At 35.8% G+C, this 21,249-nt stretch overlaps 1 protein-coding gene across 1 annotated transcript in view; it reads right to left on the bottom strand.

Moving 5' to 3' along the window:
* Positions 1 to 21,249, bottom strand: part of UBR3 (ubiquitin protein ligase E3 component n-recognin 3) — a 115,036-nt gene that overhangs the window by 20,050 nt on the left and 73,737 nt on the right. Inside the window, exons 29-32 of the mRNA XM_074145046.1 lie at positions 20,934 to 21,146; positions 20,002 to 20,138; positions 16,151 to 16,236; positions 5,600 to 5,705 (exon numbers count right to left, since the gene is read on the bottom strand). Coding sequence (XP_074001147.1) covers positions 5,600 to 5,705; positions 16,151 to 16,236; positions 20,002 to 20,138; positions 20,934 to 21,146 — 542 coding nt within the window. The remainder of the gene's footprint in view (positions 1 to 5,599; positions 5,706 to 16,150; positions 16,237 to 20,001; positions 20,139 to 20,933; positions 21,147 to 21,249) is intronic.

Below are 21,249 nucleotides of genomic sequence, written 5' to 3'. Positions count from 1 at the left end.
CAAGAGCTGTATCGTGAGGCCCTCGTATAACTGACCCTGAGGCTCCCATGGAAAACAAGAGCCCTCAACAGCTTCCTACAAATGGATGCAAGTGTTGCAAAGGAAAACATCCCACACTACCAAGTCTCATTTTCAAAATTATACAGGCAATGAAGATGCGAATCTCACTAAGTCTCTCTAATTCTACTTTTACGTACAGCTAGTTCTATTTTACGATCTATGACACTGAGTTTTAAAATAACCCTCATTATATAATGACTTTTAAACCACGGACATCTCTTAAATTACCTCTCACCTTTAATTTTTAATTTATATATAAATTAGGGAAAAAATTAATTTGGAATAACATTAAGACAAAAAAGATTAACTCCCTCTAGTCACATTTAGCTGAACACCTCTTTACAATGGGGGTGTCAACATCACTATAATTTAACAGTCACGTAACAATTAGGTCAAATACCAGTTCTGACAAAATTAGGAAATTTTCTTATATAGAGAGAATACCGTGATTGACTGGCAACATCACAAACAAATTAATTCATTTTCACATGTAGGACTAACTGAACTCGTCTAATTTATTCATTTCATATGAATTGAAGAATGAAAGCTACATTAAATGGCAGGGTTTTAGATAAGCGGCTTCTCTTTACGTCAAGCGCTGCAGCATATGAAGCACTTAAAAACTGCTCTGTCATTTGTTAAGAGCCTAAGTAACTTCTTCATTATGACACTGAAACTGAATTTATAAAACGTGTTTAGAAATGTGTTTTATGGAAATCGCCCATCCTATTAATCCCCGACGCATATGTGAAAGCTTGATAAATCTGACTTTACAAAAAAATTGTGCCACAGAAGCACTGAAAAAAATGAAAGCAAGTACAATTTCAGATAGGACCAAAGTAATATAAAATGATTCGAAAGTATTATAGGTGCATGCTATATCCATTTTAATTATCAATTTAATTATCAATTTTAATATCCATTAAAAAAAATGGGGTGGGGAGGGGCAGGTGGGGGGCAGGTGGAAATAAACTGCACAGTGCAATATAAACATGTACCAAATTGAAAAATGAAACATACATTGCTCAATCTTCTCTATGGAACTGACCTCTCCTCCAGCCCAAGGTAATTGGGCTGCGCCTCTCTCTGTGCCAATACCAGAGCTGTCCGTGAGCTGACATTGAGCAACTCTGCCTCTGTACTCTGCATCCTCCTCCTGACAGAGGTTATATGGGAATCACTTATTTGGGAATGGATACAGAGGAATAAAAACTTCTGTTCTACTTTGAAACAAGCAGTATTTGCTTATGGCCTTTCCTTACATCTATGCCTCCCTTCCCTGCTTCTCTCAGCTAGAGGCACTTAAAACTTTGTTTAATGCCAACTCCAGCTGATTATAAAGTTATAAAGTCAATTAAAGTGGAAGTTTTGAGCCTCACACCTCTTCGAACTGTCAGATACAGAAAACTTGAGACACAGGGATATGGGTACAGCTAAACAAAGGCTTGATCAACTAGGGCAAATTTATATTCTCTACAGTATTTGCAGGATGAGAAATACAGCCCACAAATACCAGCCTGCACTGCTTCTGATGTTCATGATAAGAAAGTAGAATTCTCCTATTTATTCTGGCTACACTCTAGGATATAACCACAATTCCATATTTTCTCTTCATCGTGTCAGAGCAGATTTTGCAGCGGGTCAGTTTGCCTCATTATACAACACCGGATTTCACTGGCAGTACTGACATTAGGCATCTCCCGTTCTCTCTCTCACTACTGTGCCCTCAGCACTCCCTTGTCACCTGCTCCCAAACTTATTCAAATTAATCTTTTTAAAAACATGGATTAGTTTCTTAACTTTGTTCATGATGCAGCCTGCCCAAGTTGCATCAGCACAGCTGGAGGAGATGGTGAGCTACAGGCCAGGGGAAGGAAGAAACAGCCAAGTACTCCTGAAGCTGGCATTACTGCTGAAACCTCCGTATCATAACGTGTCCTGAGATACTGGTGTTTCAGGCAGAATTTGTGTGTTTATTGAATAGACCACATAAGTCCTGTTGCAGCATGTGAATATATATACCACCTCTTGCACAAACCTTAACTAAACCCCATTGTCCCATCATCCTACTCTCTGTCTGCCTTGGACTATCTCATAAAAACTGTTTTATTTTTCCCATTTCACAACAGTTTCTGTAATGTTGATGTGACTTGAGAGGTTCCCACGCACAGTTGCTTATTCCCATCCCTGTGCTGCAGTTTGTTGCCCCAGTATGACGCTATAAACAATCAAAGTGATCTCAGAACAACAGCAAAACACTTGAGTAAAAATAACCCACTATATTTCAGCATTTCAGTTTATCATGCATTTCCCACCCTACAAGTACTCTCCTGCAAAGATCCTTAATGCTTTAACGAATCATTCTTTGCTGACACTTTTTGTCTGTCAAGACAGACACAAAATTTTCAGCTTTTGTAGAGATGTAAATTTAAAAAAAAAAAAAAGTATATCCTTTTATTTCAGGTTTGGCCTTCCTGAAACTCTGGCTATTTGGACTAGTCCATTGAATTCACATCTGGGTTTAGTAATTATTGCCTCCAGCTGCTCCTTCTCTGCCCCCTGCCAGAAGCTATTACTCCCCACTTACACCACAATAATTGTTTATTTGATCACCCTTGAAACTAGATCTGCCCCTAGTAGAACAATTTGCTTAAGCACAGCCTGTGTATATTAAATTTGACAATATGAACTGCATAAGAGAAAAAATCCACTGAAGTGGATTCCCAAGTTTATCAGACTTTGCTTTACCTGTTTTCCTCCCTCTTCCTTCAAACAGTTCACATTATTTAGGCCCTCTCTGATAGGTTACCTTCTTGCTCAAAATTTCCTTACTTCTACTCTACTTTGGTGTGGCTGCATGAGCTCCTTCCAATCTCTCCCCTCAGCTGCCATTTTCAACTACAGAGCTATCTAGGTACAGTCATAGAAGATGACACCAGGCAAAACCAGGGCTTTTGGGAAGTACAGTGGAGCAACTCTGGAGAGTCTTTACAAATTACTTTGATGAGTTCTCCCAGACACATGAAATTTAAGGCATGATTTATGAGTAACGATAGCTATTTTGTGGAAAACCAAGCTAAAAATTGTGATTATATATCTCTATACCTGGGTCGTTTCAATCGTAAATATGTATTTAAATACAGTAACTACAATTAAATAAGGGTGAAAAGATAATGCAATGGCACCCGTATCCCATAGATTAATATGCTTTTTTTAGTTTCGGAAACTACCCTTATAAATAAAGATGCAACTAACTTCTCTGGAAAACTATTTTCAACTGAAATAATAATTTACAGTAAAAATTAAACAGAAAAATATAGCATGGTGGTTTAAAGTTATTTTTCTCCTGTGTACAGGAGAAACAGTCTCACAGTAATACAGTCAGATAATACAGATCTTCTCCTCTCATTGACTTTTTTTTTTCCCCTACAAGTTTTTACTTAAAGTCTAATGTGCCGGTCAGGCTGATGATTCAGATTACTTGGTTAGCTTCAAAATGGCAGAGTGCTATCCACATTTTAAGTCTGCAGTGGTAATTCTCCACCACCCTCTTAATCTTCAGTTTACAGCAGCACATCACGTTCTAATTGCTCTGAGCACTCTTTCCTGTACCTGAAAAAAATTTGCTATTCTGGATTTCTCAAAAGGCTGTATGACTCCAAGAAGTGTGCAATTAGATCATACACACCAATCATATGAATGCCATCTTCAAGTGAAGTTACTACTTCAAATTTCTAAAACATAATTACGCATCTCCATCTTATACTCTAATTTATACATTAAAAACATGTCCCCAAATTGCCTCCGCTGCAGCTTTGTGGGGCCTGCAGACTAAGGCAGGAAAAATGTTCCAAGGATCGAGCAAAGAAATTCCAGCTTGATTACATCAGTGCATCTCAATAGTAAACGAGTTCATGGCAAAATGGATGATCTTTCACTTATAGCTTCCTAAACCATTTAGGACTTAGTGCCAAACCAACATCAGTAAGTCTACCAAGACGTCTTGCAGGAAACAAGAGAACTGCTCAAATGCATTCCCAACGTGCAACATCTCCTGCAAAGCAAGCCATGGTGGTCTACAGTACCATTCATTTCAAAGTGATCTGGAATATTGCCTAATGAAATCTAACTTGCAGCTACCTAACTTTGACCAACGTGTGGTGAATTCCATCAAGCCTGTAAGGGCGAGAAAGAGCTGTGTATGCAGAAAAAGCAGCTCCTCTGTAAATAGCTGCTTCCAAAGCCAGCAAGCTCTTCAAATACCAAACTGAGTGCATGATCAGTCCCACAGCCATTCAGCCTGTCAACAGTCTATCAACATGATCTTAATTTTGCCAGGTATAACTCAGTCAACCATACACCTAATTTATTAACCTCGTTCCACTTCTCAATCTAGGTCAGGGCAGAATCACACGAAAACATACTCTCGAAGTAGTTTCAATGCATGCTGAATAACACAGTTTTTCAGGTTATAAAATTATTGATGTTTTGTTCTGCTAATGGTTTATAAACTAATCTGTTAATCTAGTCTACTTAGTGCAGTAATCTAATGTTGATTGCAAAAAAACAAACTTGAGACCAAGAGGACAAACAGTAAAATCTCAAACTAGAAGCAAGCACAAACATTTTAATAATTTTTCCTAATTTGCAGATTAGGATTGTAGCATCACTATCCCAGATCAATTTTTGAAATCCCACAAAGCTTTCCACCACAGGCTCCTAGAAAACACACTGGCAAATACTCAGCTGGATAGGCACTAAAAAGACAGTCTTTTCAATATTATTGCAAGCTACAAAGTGGAGACCTTAGCAATGAAGAAGATGCTCAAGGTGCCAAGAGAAAAAACAAAATTTACTGCTCTCCTCTTATGAGGAAAAATAATCATCTGGTTTTAGGCAGGAAATTTTTCTTCTCACCATTAAGGTAGAATCTGAAAGGTGAAGGGTCTTAAATCAAGTAGGGAAATGAGTCCTTGCAGAACACAGACACATGGCTTCATTTATTATATTGCTAATCCTTGTACAGCTGTGCATATAAGGTTAATGTTTTAAAAGCAAACTCAGGTAAATAACTTGTTTAGAAAAATATGAACATTTTTAGCTTCAAATAGAATTACTTCTTACGTATATTAGACCTACTTATGTTATTTCTGTAACATATTAGCTAATTACCTATTAGTTGTTGCCCAACTTTCAATAAACTATTTAGGAACTTAATCTCTATATAAATTTTGTCTAGCATCTGTACTAAGAATGGCAGTGCACCTATCCACTGACTCAATACTATTAAATTTGCATGTGCTTAAGCTTGCAAGTGGTGTATTAAAGCTTTATCTCAAAACTGGAACATGTCAGATTTTATGTAAAAGAAATCTGAAAATTTATTTTTACAAACGTATACACACAATTTTTAGGTGTTGTTAAGTTCATCAGCCTACCTCACAGAGAATTTAAATTAAGACAAAGTTACCCAAAGTCCCTCTGTAAGGATGTTTCTTTCACAAGGTAAAACTGATATCTGGTAAATTAAAATACTTGCTCTGAATTTTTATCCTGGATCGGCTGCGTTAGTTTTCTCCAGGGATTGTATGCAGAGTCTATACTGTAGAGGCGCATGTGCATGGCCAACACATGGAACAGTTGATCTGAAAGGAGAAGAAGATAGATTGCTGATTATTATGTACAATAATATGAAGTATTTTACATTAAGTTGCCATGATTTATTTTACATGATTCTGAAAAGTCTGTCATCGCATTCCAAATAAGGTGGTAGCCAGCAAGCATATTCTTTTTTTTTTTATTTATATTTTTGAAAAGGTTTTGAAGAGAAGTAGGATTTCAACAGAAGGCAGTGAACTTATGCATGTATATGACAAAATTGTTTTGTTTTCTCTTCTGAAATTCTGAAACAGAGAAAGGCTGTTTAGAAAGCTTTGATCAGATCTCAGTTAGTTTAGAGCTCATAAAAAAAACCAGCTCCATGTAATTTAATGACAGGTCTTTTTAAAAATCCTGTTTCATAGGCTGTTATGTTGCTAAGGTTCCATGCTCCCTTCACTACCCTCTCCAGTTTATGCCAAAAGCTGGGATTTCCTAAACATCTTTTCTAAACAGAGACTGATATACTTTTAACACACAGCTTTTATTCCTCTCTCTCACAGGTAAGTTCTATGCACAACATACTTGAAATTAACCTGAAGTTGACAGAAGTTCTGGCCTATAGCAGGATCACTGCAGCTTTTTATCCTTAAAAGGTTATTATTCTTTCTGCCTTCATAAGGTTATTTTGTAGGTAACTTTTGGAAGAGAAAAAACCCCAAACTTCTGACCGCACCACAGTGACACTAAAGTAGCAACGGTCTTTATAACTGCAGAGATTTGTCTACACAACCTGCAGGCAGAGTTTGCTGATATTTATCAATTGAAAACCTCTGTACATCCACTGTGTCAAAAATATAATTTGCAAAACACTTTAGAATCTTTTGAACAAAGAATGCTTAGTTCATTATTCATGCATATTACCACAGTATCATATATTAAAATGTACACTTTTCATTTCTCTACGAACCATATGATCAACACAAAAAAAAGATAATATCTAATCCTTTCTCCCCTTAAGCAAGCCAAGAAGGCAGGCACTACCTATGTTGACAGCATTTTCAGAAAGGTATGTACAGTAACAATTTCAGACTTCACTTTTATTTCCGTGTTTATAACACAGAGTGGAAAAAAATGCATCTTTTTTTTTTTTATCTTCATAGGTTTATATTGAAATCATATTTCAAAATACTATTTTCCATGATTTTGCTCATTTTTTTCCTCCTGTCACACTGTATCTTGCTATTTGCTGCCATGTTTGCTCCTCCTCTTCAGTTTTCTATGATTATGCTTCCTTCTTCCCTTAGTATCTTGCCATCTCCTTCCTTCCCCCCTCCCCCTTTTATTCTTTCAATTGATCCCTTTGCCTCCTACTCTCTTAATCTCTCTCCCTTCTCTCTACAACCCACTTGCTCAACCTACACACTCACCCACGGGTCCCCTTTTTTAAGGAGAAATAGCAGCTATTAATTTATTTTCCATAAATAGACAATTACTCAGAGGTACGCAATGGCCAAAAAAGTCGCATGATGAAGTCAGCTGACTGCCAGAGCCTGAGGGCTGTAATTAGCTCCTGGGGTTTGTAAAATAATTGGAGATGTAGATAGCATTGGAATTGATTGCTGTCACCTGCTTTCCAAATAAAAACAGTCAATGAGGACAACATAAGTTATCTGTTCTCCTGGCAAGAGATTCTAGCAAAAAATTGCTTTGGTGACAAACTTCAAAACCCTGAAAATATAATGATATTTCATCAGAATAATAAAAAAACCCCACCAGTATGGTTTTGTTGGGAATGAAACCCATGAAAGCATCCGTTCCTTCCCTCTTGCCTCTCCACTACTAAAAGGAATGTAATTTTTTTCTGAACTGCTCCTTGCCGCAAACAGAAATAGGTATGCAAAAAAGATAAATGCATAGTATAATTAATTAACCCTCTGTTCCTTTAATAGCTATTTTCCTGAGCTTTTACTGATATGAAATGAAGCAGGCAAGCATCACATTCTACCACTGGAGAATTGATTTGTAATCTCCAAGCATGTAACATTTATGGAATCAAGATACATTCTAGCATTGACTGAATCTGTACAGAAAAATTCAGTGTAGCAGTCCTGTAAGACAGTATTTTTCGTTTGTGATTAAGGCAGTTGTTGCCCCTTTACAAGAAAACATCTTTAGCACGTAAATGTAAAGCTAGGAAGTAGGTAATAAGATACAGTTACAATGACCTTTTTTTATGAACTGACTTAAAAATATGAAGACACCTCTAGAGCAATGCAGCAGCGCCAGGCTGGTCTCCAGCCCCGGGGCAGCTGAGGACCAACACCAACCCCTAAGGGAACACCATCGCAGGAATGGCCTGATGGCACACACCTTCCCTGCGGGCAAAAGTGACTCCCCATCTGTCTATTGTGTCTATACTGGCATTTCTGAGAAGATTTCTAACAATTAGCAAAAACTAAGGCCTAGCCAAAGGAAGATACAAACATTTTTCTGTTTGTGACTTCAACTGCTTTACCTCCAATTTACTATGATTATGGAGTGTCGGAGAAAGCCAAGGAAAACACCAAAAATCTAGATCTGGCAACTTCTTTGTGCACAAAGTGCTTGGTGCTTTACCACATCCTTATGCTTGATGGCCTGGAAGAAATCTGCCTTGTGCCCAATGAATACCAGAGGTTTTCTCCCCTCTGTATTTGTGTGACTGCATCATTCCGAAAAGGAAATGTAAAAATACAGAATAACTTCCCACATTTTAACACGCTACTTAGAAGCTTTAAAATACACTTTTCTTCCTTTTTTTTTTTTTTTAAACAAGTAGCAGCAAAACATTAACATGACACAACAACCACCTTGCCTAGTTTTGTGAAGAAAGGCCATAATGCACTGGGCATCCACCGCTCACAGTGGATCTTATAGCCAGTTCTCTCCAGGACAGCCCACCTTTCTAAGTGGGGAAGACAGGATCTGGGTGTAGCTCAGACTCTCTAAAATAACATTCTCTAACAAAATTTGGTAGAAGATTATTAATTTTAGAAAGCATACCAGCAACAAAATTAGAGAATGATAATTCTGAAGTCACAATGAAATTAGAGGTTTATAGATAACAAATCGTGAGAAGTAAGGAGTGAAAACAATTTGAATGTGGTCCTCCTTTCCTTATAACTTCTTAATATTTGAGAGAGGCTGCATCCAGTTAAATTGAATAAATATAAAAATCACAAAATTTGAATGCACAATATAACTTATTGCTGTAAGTCATCAGGGGCTTGGCAGTATTCCGAGATTTAGACATTTAAGCAGGCAAGATTATTACTGGCTTCAAAACACGTTCGTATGACTCATATATTACCTATATTGAAGCAGCGCTGTCTCAATTCTCCCAACTTATTTAGATGGTCTTTGTTTTCACAGAATACATGTAAAGCTTCTATAAAGTACTTAATAGAATCATCTAGATTAGCAGTTAGGCATTAGCTTTAACTTTTGATTCATATTAGCCCTCTTAATTCTATTTCTAAAAATTACAAAAATAAATTTATTGTTCCATATGCTGCTGCTCTTGGTACATTCCTTTCAACTCGTCCTATACCAGTTCTACTTCCCAGAGTTATTCTGTACTGAGAGAGGAGCAATAAACTCAGTTGGAATTGGTACTTCCAAAAGAGCAGCTCAAAGGATAAGACCCTGTCTTCACACTGGGACTGGAGCTATTAGAGCAAGTGTTCTAATGCTGCTCCTCAGAAAAAACAAAGATAATATGTATTTTGTCCACATAACCACACTGCCTGCACTAGCACCTGTAGTTACATTCCTTACTATTTTTACATCAAAGCACACTGATTTTACAGATATTGACAAAGCTCTTAAAAATATTCTGCTATGCCACAATGCATAAAGCAGGAGCCTATAAAGGTGATTTCAAAGCTCTTTTCACATTTACTGTGGTAGGCACAGCACAAAAGAAAACTAAATTCAGAGAGAAGACCAGATAGGGATTTGATAGATGAACGGTAGAACTTATAAAAATGCTGTGCCGAACTGACAAAAATGAGTGAGTCAGGAAGTTACATGCTGATGTAAGTTTTGCTCTCACTAGTAATCTTGGTTTGGTCTTTGCCAAAGTGATCCCAAATTTCTACAAGAATTTTGCTGCCTTTTTTAATTCTTTCTCTTTTTATTAGTCCCTTGACTGTAAAGTGAACTCCCAATTACCAAAGTTGAAATGAGAGGATTTTTTCTGTTATAAATTCCACTTCCACAGCATATAGCAATGCACTGTAATAATGATGACAAAGACAATTAAGGAATTAGGTGACTTTCTGTTGCTTGAAAAAGTCCAGATTGTGTGTTTATTCCCCAGTCTCTCTCGTATTTATGTTTTAGAAGGACATAAATAACACATACTGCTGTCATGAAAATCTCTACTTTGCTGTTTTGATCCAGTCTTTTATTTCATTCTATAAATTTGTATTCATATTTACAATGTCAAAAGATTGCAAACACAGTGACACAGCAGTTCACTATCAAGTGGAACTGAAAACATCCTTGTTTCAACTGCTGTGTGAAAATCTTACCAGACTAGAGACATTACGCCCTTCTTCTCCCAAAGTTTGCTGGGACTATGAAGAAGCATATAGATTATAACAAAAACCACTTGATACAACCAGATGGGACTTGACTGTTAATAAGGAGATTGAGGTATTTTTTTCTCCTTGCAGAGATTTATATAGTCCACTTAGCAACAGCAGCTGCAAAGACCTGCTGACAGCATCTTCCCATCCATCACTGATCCAGGAGATTGGAATCAGTGAAGAAAAAAAATATGAAGGTCAGGAAAAGCCTATTAAAGCATTAGGACATGAACAGTCTTTACAAAATCTTAAGCTTTAATTGCTGATGAAACAGTTAATTATCCTCAACACCAAACCTCCCAGTGTATGAAATCAACTTAAGCAATAGAATTCTAATAGTATCTATCTTTGCCTCTCCCATGCTAGGTATGAATGGCATACCAAGCTTTTTAGGAAATAGTTAGGATCATCTCTTGAGAAAAACTGCTTTTTCAAAAGCTACCATGAATGGATGGGCACCAGAACAAAACACCACAAAACCAAACCAAAAACTCCAAACCAAACCTACCAACTACAGAAACCCATTGTACCAAGGCAGAAAGCATTCCTGAAAACTACTTTCATTCCTTTTATTTTTAGTGGCTGCAGGGAGGTGTGTAGGAATCTTTGCAACCATATTCACATTAACAGATTACAGGAAGAAGAGAGTTGAAATTCAGCAATTCATAAAAAACCTATGTTTTTCTTCCTACAGGAATGAACCATACTTAGTGGTTCCAAGCATCACTGGCTATAATTGATAAAATGGAGACAGCCATTACTGTCAATGTGGTTGAAAAATTTGATAAAGAAGCAGCAAGAAGAGCTTCAAAAATGCTTCACGTCAAGATGACTTTCTGTGCACAAAAACACTAAAAGCACTAATTAAATTGATACTAACATCATAATCAAGACAGAAGACACCGAGTCATCTACAAATGCAAGACAAAGGCTTTAAATGAACAAGAGGAGAAAATAAATAAATAAATAAAAAAACCAACGGTGGAACAATACAATTTCTCAATGGTTAGAACCATCACAGAAGTTATGAAGATGCTGGACGTTTCATTTAGGGCTAGCTTACATAAGTTTAAAATAGTTTTTTGATGTCCACTTGTAAACTAATGTCCCTTCCAATTAATGCAATTGATGCTGAAATGCCACACTCTGCTATCTGTGAGAAGCATACGGATAAGGAGCTTCTATGCAGGGAAACTGAAGCCAGAGAACAAGGTGATAGAATATTTAATCCTTCCCAAAAAAACCCCTTAATCCTGTCCTTACTACAATGGGAAAAAAGAAAAAAGAAAGGAAAGCAGCAAGTAAGAAAGAAGAACTTTTAAAAAGTTAAAAGGAAGAAAGGACAAGATTATAAATTAATTTATAGATAACTTAAATTTTGTGGAATTGTTCACCCACTATTGCACTATGTTCACCCACGTATACACAAGTTAAACAGAGATACAAAAGTCGACCAGAGAAGTCCGAACTATTCAGCCTTAATATCGTATTCTGAAGCTGTTCTATAAATATAAAACAATGAAAACAAGAAGCAAAACACAGATCTCAAACTTTATAAAACAGGGAGATAAGGCCTGTACAGTTGTTATATATCATAATTATGCCCTAAACCGAAGAGAATTTTCAGTGCCATGGACTCTAAAACTGTAATGGGGTCCTTAAAATAGGACTTGATTTTTAAGTAATAAGAAAATAAGACTCCATTTGCATTTTTTGGTTGCATACTCTTTAGTAACACACACTCATGCAAACACATATATGAAACTTTGAACCTTAAAATGGCAATTTTACAGCCAGATTTTCTTCCTCATTCTCACACAGACTCAATCACTGCCACTAACAGCTACATTAATCATTCTTAATTTTACTTCCCAAGAGCAGCTGCCCTTATGATGCAATCTCCTAAAGCAGCTCTTGACCTATTTGTTCCCACCATCTTCCCTGACGCTTGCTGCTGTAACAGCTCACCTGGGACAACACAGTCTGTTTTCTGCAATATCTAATCGCCAAACTTTACAGTTGTTACAAGACTAATACAGAGTGGTATGCTTAATCACAAGAGAGACACCTCATTATCTCACAGATAAGAAGAACAAAACCAGGTTATATTTTGGATTACTTCTGCTGGACTTGACACGGATGACATTTGAAAAACAAGAGCTGTTAAATACTGTACAAGCAAGACTCAACAAAACAGTATTTAAGTTCTAGATAGGGTATGGATTTTTAAAAATCGTTCTTTCCTCACTGCATAAGACAATGAAGAAGCTGAAGGTACATTTAAAATGAAATTTTAAAAACAGGATTACCTCTTGGAAAAATGAGTATGGAAAAATAATAAAATATATTACGGAATACATACCTAAAGAATTGCAATTTTTTATCTCTAAATGCACCAATATGGAAGGGGGAATGAAGGAAACATATCATTCTGTAACAATTTGGTGAAAACAAACCCTGCTATATATGGAAAAGCGATTCTGCTCCTACTAGTCATATTTAGTCTAATGTCCAATACTAAATATAATAATACTAAATGGAAGTACCGTACAGGTCTGTTCCAGGAGAACCCCATTACCTTATATTAAAAATCAGTCTATTTTAATGTAAGATTAAATATAAGGGGTTTGCTACATAACAATTTTACAAAATAAGTACCAATACAGAACATAAAGGGCACATGAATGTTTTTACCAATGAATAGATGACATTTATGTCTCCATCCTGTTTAAAGTAACAACCCATTCATATATATAGCACCTTTCACCTGAAAGCTTTCAAGGCCTTCTTCAATTTTTAAGTGCAAGGTAGATACTAAAAATACCAACATGACTGTTTTAGATCTAAGTAAGAAAATTTATCATTCTACCCAAAAGTGTGGTAAAAAGCAGGTGCATTGTGTCTAAATGCCATCCCTAGCCCTTCAGAAATTTGCATGAGAATCCTCAAAATAATGCAATTGCTAAAGGAAAAAGCACTATTTCCATGTGCATCACACTCAATAAGTCAAAGTACACAATAGTTTAAGAAAGAACAGACAAATACTACAGTAAACAAACAAAATGTGATGTATTAAGTAGAAAAGGAAAATATCAAGAAATGTTATCACATGCAAAAAAAAGAAAAGATCATCAACATGTTTTTCAATTGTAGGAAATAGTCTACCAATTTCAAATTAAGCCTTTGTGTGTAAGTACATGAAAACAGCCAAATCACACCATGGGGAAAAAAAAATAAAATACTTCTCACTAAATATATACACAATTCTGAGGACAAGGCTTTAAAACAGAGTTTTCCTTACGGGGCAATTTTACTTTTTATATAGACAACAAATGCAGAGTTTAGCAGCAAATCTGCTGCTACGAAAAAGTGATGTTTCTTAAACATTTTAAATTTTGTAAACTAATACTTATTTTTAAAAGCAATAGTTGTAAACTAACAGGTATTTTTAAAAGCAATAGTTGATGTTATCTTATTTAAAGCTTCTCGTTAATCAGACGATTTCCAGACTTCTCAAGCATGAGAAGTATCTTCTACTTTCTATGAGTATAGTTTGTTCCAGTAATCTATTTTGATGAACAGACAACATTGGTTGTTCATTTTCTGAGACATACAGAGTTAATGGTGAAACAGTGGAAGTGCTGGAAAAATAGTTAAGTATGATATATTAATTTAAACTGGACTTAAGTTTGTCTTGTCTTGTTGAAGTAAAAATCTAGCAGAAGACAGTCCTCTAGTGAAGATATGTTCCCCATGTATGATTTCCAATTTTGCAATTCTCCAAAATGAATTTTTTTCAATGATTACAGTATTATCCATGCATTTCAAGACTTGACAAGTATGTATTAGAAATCCTGACTGGCCTTTTCCCTGGCTGTCAGCAAAAGGTATGCTTCCTTTTAAAATCAGGTCCTAAGTATGGAAGAGCCCTTATTTATGCAAGATGAAGTTGAAGGGATGGTGTGGTAAGTACAAGAAAAAAATTAAATGCTGTATTATACAAACCACTTAGTGTCAGCTACCAGGCCTCAGCTTGGTGGAATTTTTTTCTCTTTCTTTCTTTTTTCTTTAAAAAATCCAAACGAATAAAACCAACTTTAAGGTAGCTCTTCCCTTAGTGTCAACTGATAAAGTTCAAACAGAAACAATGGAGCTATAGAGATGTACACGGAGGAAGCTGCTCAGCATTCCAGTGGTTCAACCATTCTCTGAAAATCATAATCTTCCAGCACTTACTGACTTTAGTTGGTGATAAACCTCCATGAGAAAAACCATTACCATTTTATATATATGTTACACTTTTAAACAGGTACATGCAGCATAAATTTGATACTGATACAACATCAAATATTTCACAGTGTTTTAAGATGTAATGAGTGTATTTCACTCCTCTTTTTAAAGATAAAAGTCATATAGAGAAGCTGAAATCCCCTGACTTTGAAAAATTATCAATAAGATAAACATATGACCTTACAGAAAGGCCACTTTCCCCACATACATTCTTCTAAACTTTAAAACGTCAAGACTTATAAAGATCTCGTATGACTAGTAAAGCCATCTGAAAACAGGGGTACACTCACATTATGTGTAACATCATTATAAATTTTTACACTTAAAATATTTCAAAAGCTTTTCATTTTTAAGCTGAAATCTCTGCCCTAAGCTGCTTATCAAGGTCTTCCAAACAACATGCCTGTGAAACATGTAACACATCCAGTAAGTTGCTAAAATTCAGAAAGTGTCCATCTTACTAGATGAGTACACAATTAAAAATATATTGTAATCCAAGAAGAAATTATCTGTAGAGCCTTGACTCTATTAAATGCATCAAATTTTAAAACAGCGATCGAGCAATGTTCTTTTAACACGTGCATTTTTGATTACTTTGCCCTGCTGGGAAAGGGAGGTAACGACGGTGGGAGGAGAAAACGTGCAGTAGGATTTAAAACTGCTTTTCACAAATCACAACACATAAATGAAATCAATTAAACTCCAATTCCTGGCAGTAATAGGAAGCTCTTATCCTAGAGAGGATGTGGACCGCATAGTATGTGATGGGATTTCTTTGGTGGCTCATCACCTTAAATGATGAGGAAAGCATTGCCCACAAATCACGTACCAAAAGGCAGAGGTGGGCCCAAGCTTTCTGACATTTTTACTACCAAATCTGCTTCTATGATTTAAACAAGCATTAGTAGCATTCTGGAAGGCTTTCCAATTTTTCCTAGCCATAAAAAAAAAAAAAAAATTCCTAACAGTTTATATTCCAGTAAAAGATTTAAAAATTCTACGTTAAGAAAAAAAATCACTTCTGTCAACCAGAAGTGCTTTATTTGGCAAATAACAAAGGTTTCAGAATGATGAAGATTTGAGTTTCTACCAAAGAAAACTTGAAAAACTCTCCTACCAGAGAAAGAACTAAGGAAATAAAAGAGAAGGAACATGGTAGTAGCAGATTTCCAAGTATGAGACCTAGTCATGAGCTCCATTAGTACTGAGAGAAACAAATTTGTTTACTATTACTAGTAACAGCCAGGGTGAAACAAAGCTTTCCTGCTTTAGCCTAAAAATACTTCTAGTTCTGATCATAAAAAAGGGAAATTATTAAAAAAATATTACATGGATACTATGACAATTGATTTCTAAATAGATTATACTCATGACACATGAGCAGCTCTAATGAATAACTTGTACAAATTGGGTTTCAGATTTCTCAAATTGTAACAAAACACAAAAGACTCATTACAGCAGGAAAAAAGGTTTTTAAAAGAAAAAAAGTTGACAAAATTTAGAAAGTGTTAGCTACCTTTATTCAATATTCTAATAATTTATGTTGCGCTTCATTACATGAAACTTACTTAAACATGATCTTTTCCCAGCTGTGCTTGCACCTCCTGAACATAAATTGCCTCCTCGATGGACCAGCTCAAGTTCCAAGTTTGTTCTGCAAGAAAAACGTAAGTGTTGAATGGAACAGCATTACTCAAGCTTCTAAGGACACGAAAGAGTCACCACAAACTCCCAGAGTACACTAAATAAAAGAATGCTGTGAACTAATCTTTAGTGTGAGATACTGCCAAAGTATGACTCAGAATGAAACAAACTTTATCAAGATATTGCCATGTGTGATTTTAAGTGGTTTGATTAGCAAGTACTATTTCAAAACAGCTGCTGCAGTTGTGATTGAAGAAAAAAAAAAAGTGAATTCTAAGTCTTTTTTCTGTATGCACACACAGCTCGTTGATAATAATGGACTTCATGTGCAAATCTAAAAAGACAACATACAGATTGGCTAAATTTCAATCAGATACGTCTATAAAGCGCTCTCTTTAATGGCAGGGCTTTTGTTTTGCTTTACATAAACAGTCAGTACAATGGATATGCCATCAAGTAACTAAGTATGAAAACAGTCTAAATTATAATGGAAACACTGACCTTTATGGATAAGTTAGTTAATAAAAGCCTTGGAGGTTAATTCTGAATGAAACATTGGTATTCACTGTAGCTCATTAATATGAAACAGGAGTTGTGTCACTAAATCTCTGCGTGTCACATTGATGCTTTCTTGCTTAGTATTATTGTAGTCTGATGCTTAGGCACCAATTTAGGCCAAATTCGATAGCTTTGTTTAATTTTGGAATTGGATGTTTCAGTACTGCATTATCTTTTACCCCTAAGACTTGGTGCAAACAATTTACATTACGTTGTCTGAGAGTTTGTTTTAATAAGTCAACATACATTCCTTTAATTAAAATAAAAGAACATAATTCTATTACTCTGAAACATTATTTTGTTAATTTAATCTAAATTGCAAAGCTCAGTCTAGACACTGAACTAGTTGTCCTTTAACTAAAAATCAAACAATTTTAGGTTCAATATAATGCGACTGAATACAAAATAAAATCTATTGTAGAATTTTAGGTACATAATATATCTAAGCTAAAAACACACACCCACACACACTTAAGAAAAAACTACAGGATGACTACTTTATTCAAAACAAATTATTTTTTAAGAATTTCAGCTCCACCAGCTTGAAAGAATAATACATTTTTGATATGCAGTGTTTGTTAAGATACTTTCATATGTTTTTAAAATAGTAACATTTTAGAATATTACTATCCCTAAATTTGCAGCTTGTGCCACCCATTTCTGAAGGAATGCTTTAATCCTCTCTACTCAGAAAAGGCAATTTAACATTGATAATGTGCCTGCTCAGAGCTCCATCTGGTTGCTGCTGATAAGGGCATCTGTGTGACAGGGGAATTTTCCACTCTTCAGGCGATTTGCAGTGCTTACTGAACTTCTAAAATCCACCAGCAAGGAAGCAGGGACAGGGATTTCATAGGGACATTTCAAGCAGGGACAAAATAGCAACTGTAGATCAGCATGTGCTAGTTCATCATGGGAATATAAAGGAAACCAGTATGTTTTATTAATACAAACCTTCTGATAACCAATTTGTAGAACAAAACTAATGTCAGCTTTTCATTAAAACCAAGACAATTAAGATTTCAACCAAAACCACTACCTGAATGTCTAAGAAAAACTTTCTAGATCTAGAATTTTAAGTTTCCCTTTCACCAAGAAATATGTACTATTTTACAAAACAAACCTCAGAGATGATTCTGAAAAGAACTCTTCTTGATATGTATGAGGTGTTATATAGTACTTTTTGCTATAAGGAATGTAAGGAGAGAGATCTTGGGAAACATATACTCCATCAGACATATCATACTAACTCTCACCTCCCACACTTTTTCATTGCCCCCAGCTCCTCAAAGAGAGCAGCTTATAGTTCAGCTTTCTTGGAAACGTAAATATTAGCCTTTTCCTCTAAGACATCTCTTTCAAGACATACCTAAACTTTGGCATAAAAGCGCACAGTAGAGAAAGCAGCTTCTGTGAAACTAAACACTTCTCCTTTATAAAAAGTGTTCTACATCACGTATAGCTTCAAATCATTTTTGAAAGAGACTAGTGTATCTCCTCACTTATTCAATCTCCCTTCTACCTCGAGGATCTGAGTACCATCTGCCCTCTACTGAAGAAACACAGAGCTCTCTGTGCCTATTCTCTCATCAGTGAAGAAAAACTTGGGGAATCTGATACAAGAGTGGAACACAGAGTGGTCTCTGAAAGCATCCTTTGCTATCTCAGTCCCCTCAACATGAAACAAAGAGACGAAGAAAGAAAATCTATATGAGCGACTGCTTCCTCTATCTAGAAATCTTTGCGTCATTCATTGGAGCAACACATTTTGTAGAACACTGGCTTTATCTTCCTCACTCACAGAAAAAAGACTGAGAAGGTGGATTTTGCTCAGCTGTACAGACTCCTGATTAAAAACCAGCCCTACTTCACCCCTTCTTGTGGGCTTTCATTAAAGGAACATATTGGGGGTGTGGAGGGTGACTGTGTATTTCTCAGAATTCCTGTCAGATCAGAGCAGGGGGAAGTAAAAATGCGCTTTCCAGAAAGTGAATATATTTGGACAGATCTCCTTTTTCTGTTGGGACAAAAGAATTAAGTTAAACATTACCATTTTTTCCACTTCACTTTACAAAGAAAACACATATATGAAAAAAAACAGATACTGCAACACAAATTGGAAGGAAAGAACACAAGGTTCTTATATTAGTCTATACATAGTGGACAGCAAAACCAAAAGCTTTGTTTACACAGCCAAAAAAAGCATGAGAACTATTGCTCTGCAATGCAGAAACAGTCCTCCAAGATACTGCCACAAATGAGTCATCGATGCTATGAACGTGGAGCTATTAAAATTAAAGCGAGGCACACATGATTTGTGATTGACACACTATACTAATCTCATACACAGCAGCAAAGACAAGGAGGGATGCATACAAAAAGGGCATAAATTTAACAAGGTAAGACTGTAGGGAAATGGGGAGGTAGCTGCAGAGCTGCTCTTCCAGCAGTGCATGCAAATCAGGACGCCCACACCCTGAGTGCCTCTCTTGCTAGGAAAAGAGACAGGGGTTAGCTCTCCCACTAGGTGCTACAGAATTTGCTTGCAATTTCTTTTCTCTGCTACCAGTGACATCTGATTTTCTTGGAGATGGTGTCTGTGACACTGACAGCCATAAAACTGGAATCAAACAGCACAGAGAAAATGCTGGTATTTCTGACACTTTTTCAGAAGTCTTATTCACATGAAGAGACATTCCTGGTTGCCGATGTAGACAAGGCTCCTTCTGTGATCCCAATTTAAGTAAATAAAACTAATGTCTGATGGAGAGATTAAAACCACCCTGTGACTTAAAAAACACCAATATAGCAGTGATCTAGAAATAATCTCATTCTGCTACATAGTAGTAGAGAAGATTTGACAGTTTGGGAAAAGAAAGTAGAAAAAGAAATTGAACATAAAATTTTGATATACGGAAAGCAAAACCTTGAATAAAGAAGAAAACTAAACAAGCAGAAGACAAAATGTTCTCTGGGTTTTGCACCACTGCTGCACACAGTAAAAATGAACTGAGAGGTGCATCTTTCCACCTTGCATATGCCTGCACATGAAAATCAGAAAACGTAACCCTGATGTACTAAGTACTCAAAGAGTACTTTTTGGAAAGGATGGAATATTTTTTTAAATTTTTTTTTTAAAAGAAGAAAACTCTCTGGTGAGTAATACCATTAATGAGAAACACAAAAGAAAAAAATATAAAAAGAAAATCATACCCACCTGGCTACCGAATACATGAAGAGAAAATCATTGTCAGGTGATCCAGGACTCTTACTATAATCTGTATACTTCTTCTGTGTGGTACTTTTTATATCCTTCATTACAGATTCCATTTCTTTACTGAGATTGGTTTCAGACTATGAACAAAGACACAAAAGAAGAGTAGTTAATTTTACCTGAAGAAATGCAATAGCTGATCGCAAAGTATAGCGCTTTCACATTTATAAAAACACATTTGCAGGTTATGGAAAAATTAAAAGCATTAAAAGCCAATATTCTGTCTCACAGAACTGTTATAATGGTCTGAAAGTTGTTCTGAATATGAAAACATCACTGTTTTGTCTCCTAAATTGAGGAATCTCACTGCTTGCATTATTTTAAAGTGTATTTGCTTTGCACAAGTATATGAAAATAACATAAAGTATCTTCATCAAGACTCAAAGGCTACCAGATTGTATCTGGTACAATTCTATCATTCAGAGAGACCTCATGAAGTTTTGTAATATGTGAGCATCTGCAAACTGCTCTTTCTGTAGAACAAATAATCCATACCTTAAAATGTTCTTAATAGACACTCTCTAGCTTCCAGTTACAAGGATATTGGTGTTTTTAAGTTGTGATGAAATTGATTTATCACTTCTTATTACATGACTCAATTCTATACAAATTACTATGGAGAGAAGTGAAAATGTACCCCATAAAAAAAAGGTATTAATTCATTTTTTTATAGCTTTTTAATTGTTTTAGTAGGCAATGCAGTAAGTGCTGTAAATATTTAAAATTTCTTGATTTAAAAAAAAAAAAGTATGTTATCTTCCATATCAGAAGAAAATGAAGTTTCCCAGGTTGTCGAGTTTTTAACAGGTCACAAACGCAACATAATGTAAAAACTGAAAGGTAGAGGCAAATTAACAAGGATCTTTCTGCCTTACACTGATGCTTACTGGGAAAGTTCCCAGCTGTTCTTGAAGATCTTCCACCTCTTGTACAAGGTCTTGCATACACTTGTTACTATGACTTTGCCAAAGGCTTCTTTCCACGTTGTTTCCAGGATAACAAGGAAGAACACTGTTAGCAAACTGCCTACAGAGGGGACAGGTAAATTCTCCTTTGTCCACCGAAAACCCCTGGAGGACCTGGTCATTCTAAAAGAAAATAAAGAAGATGTAGCTGAAATTTGCAAAAGATTGTAATTTTTAGTTTGATATTTCAGGCGTATAACTAAGGAACTAAGGCTAAAACCAAACA

Source organism: Numenius arquata, chromosome 3 (genome assembly GCF_964106895.1).
Source record: "Numenius arquata chromosome 3, bNumArq3.hap1.1, whole genome shotgun sequence".
NCBI lineage: Eukaryota > Metazoa > Chordata > Aves > Charadriiformes > Scolopacidae > Numenius > Numenius arquata.
This window is presented reverse-complemented; position numbering and strand designations above follow the sequence as displayed.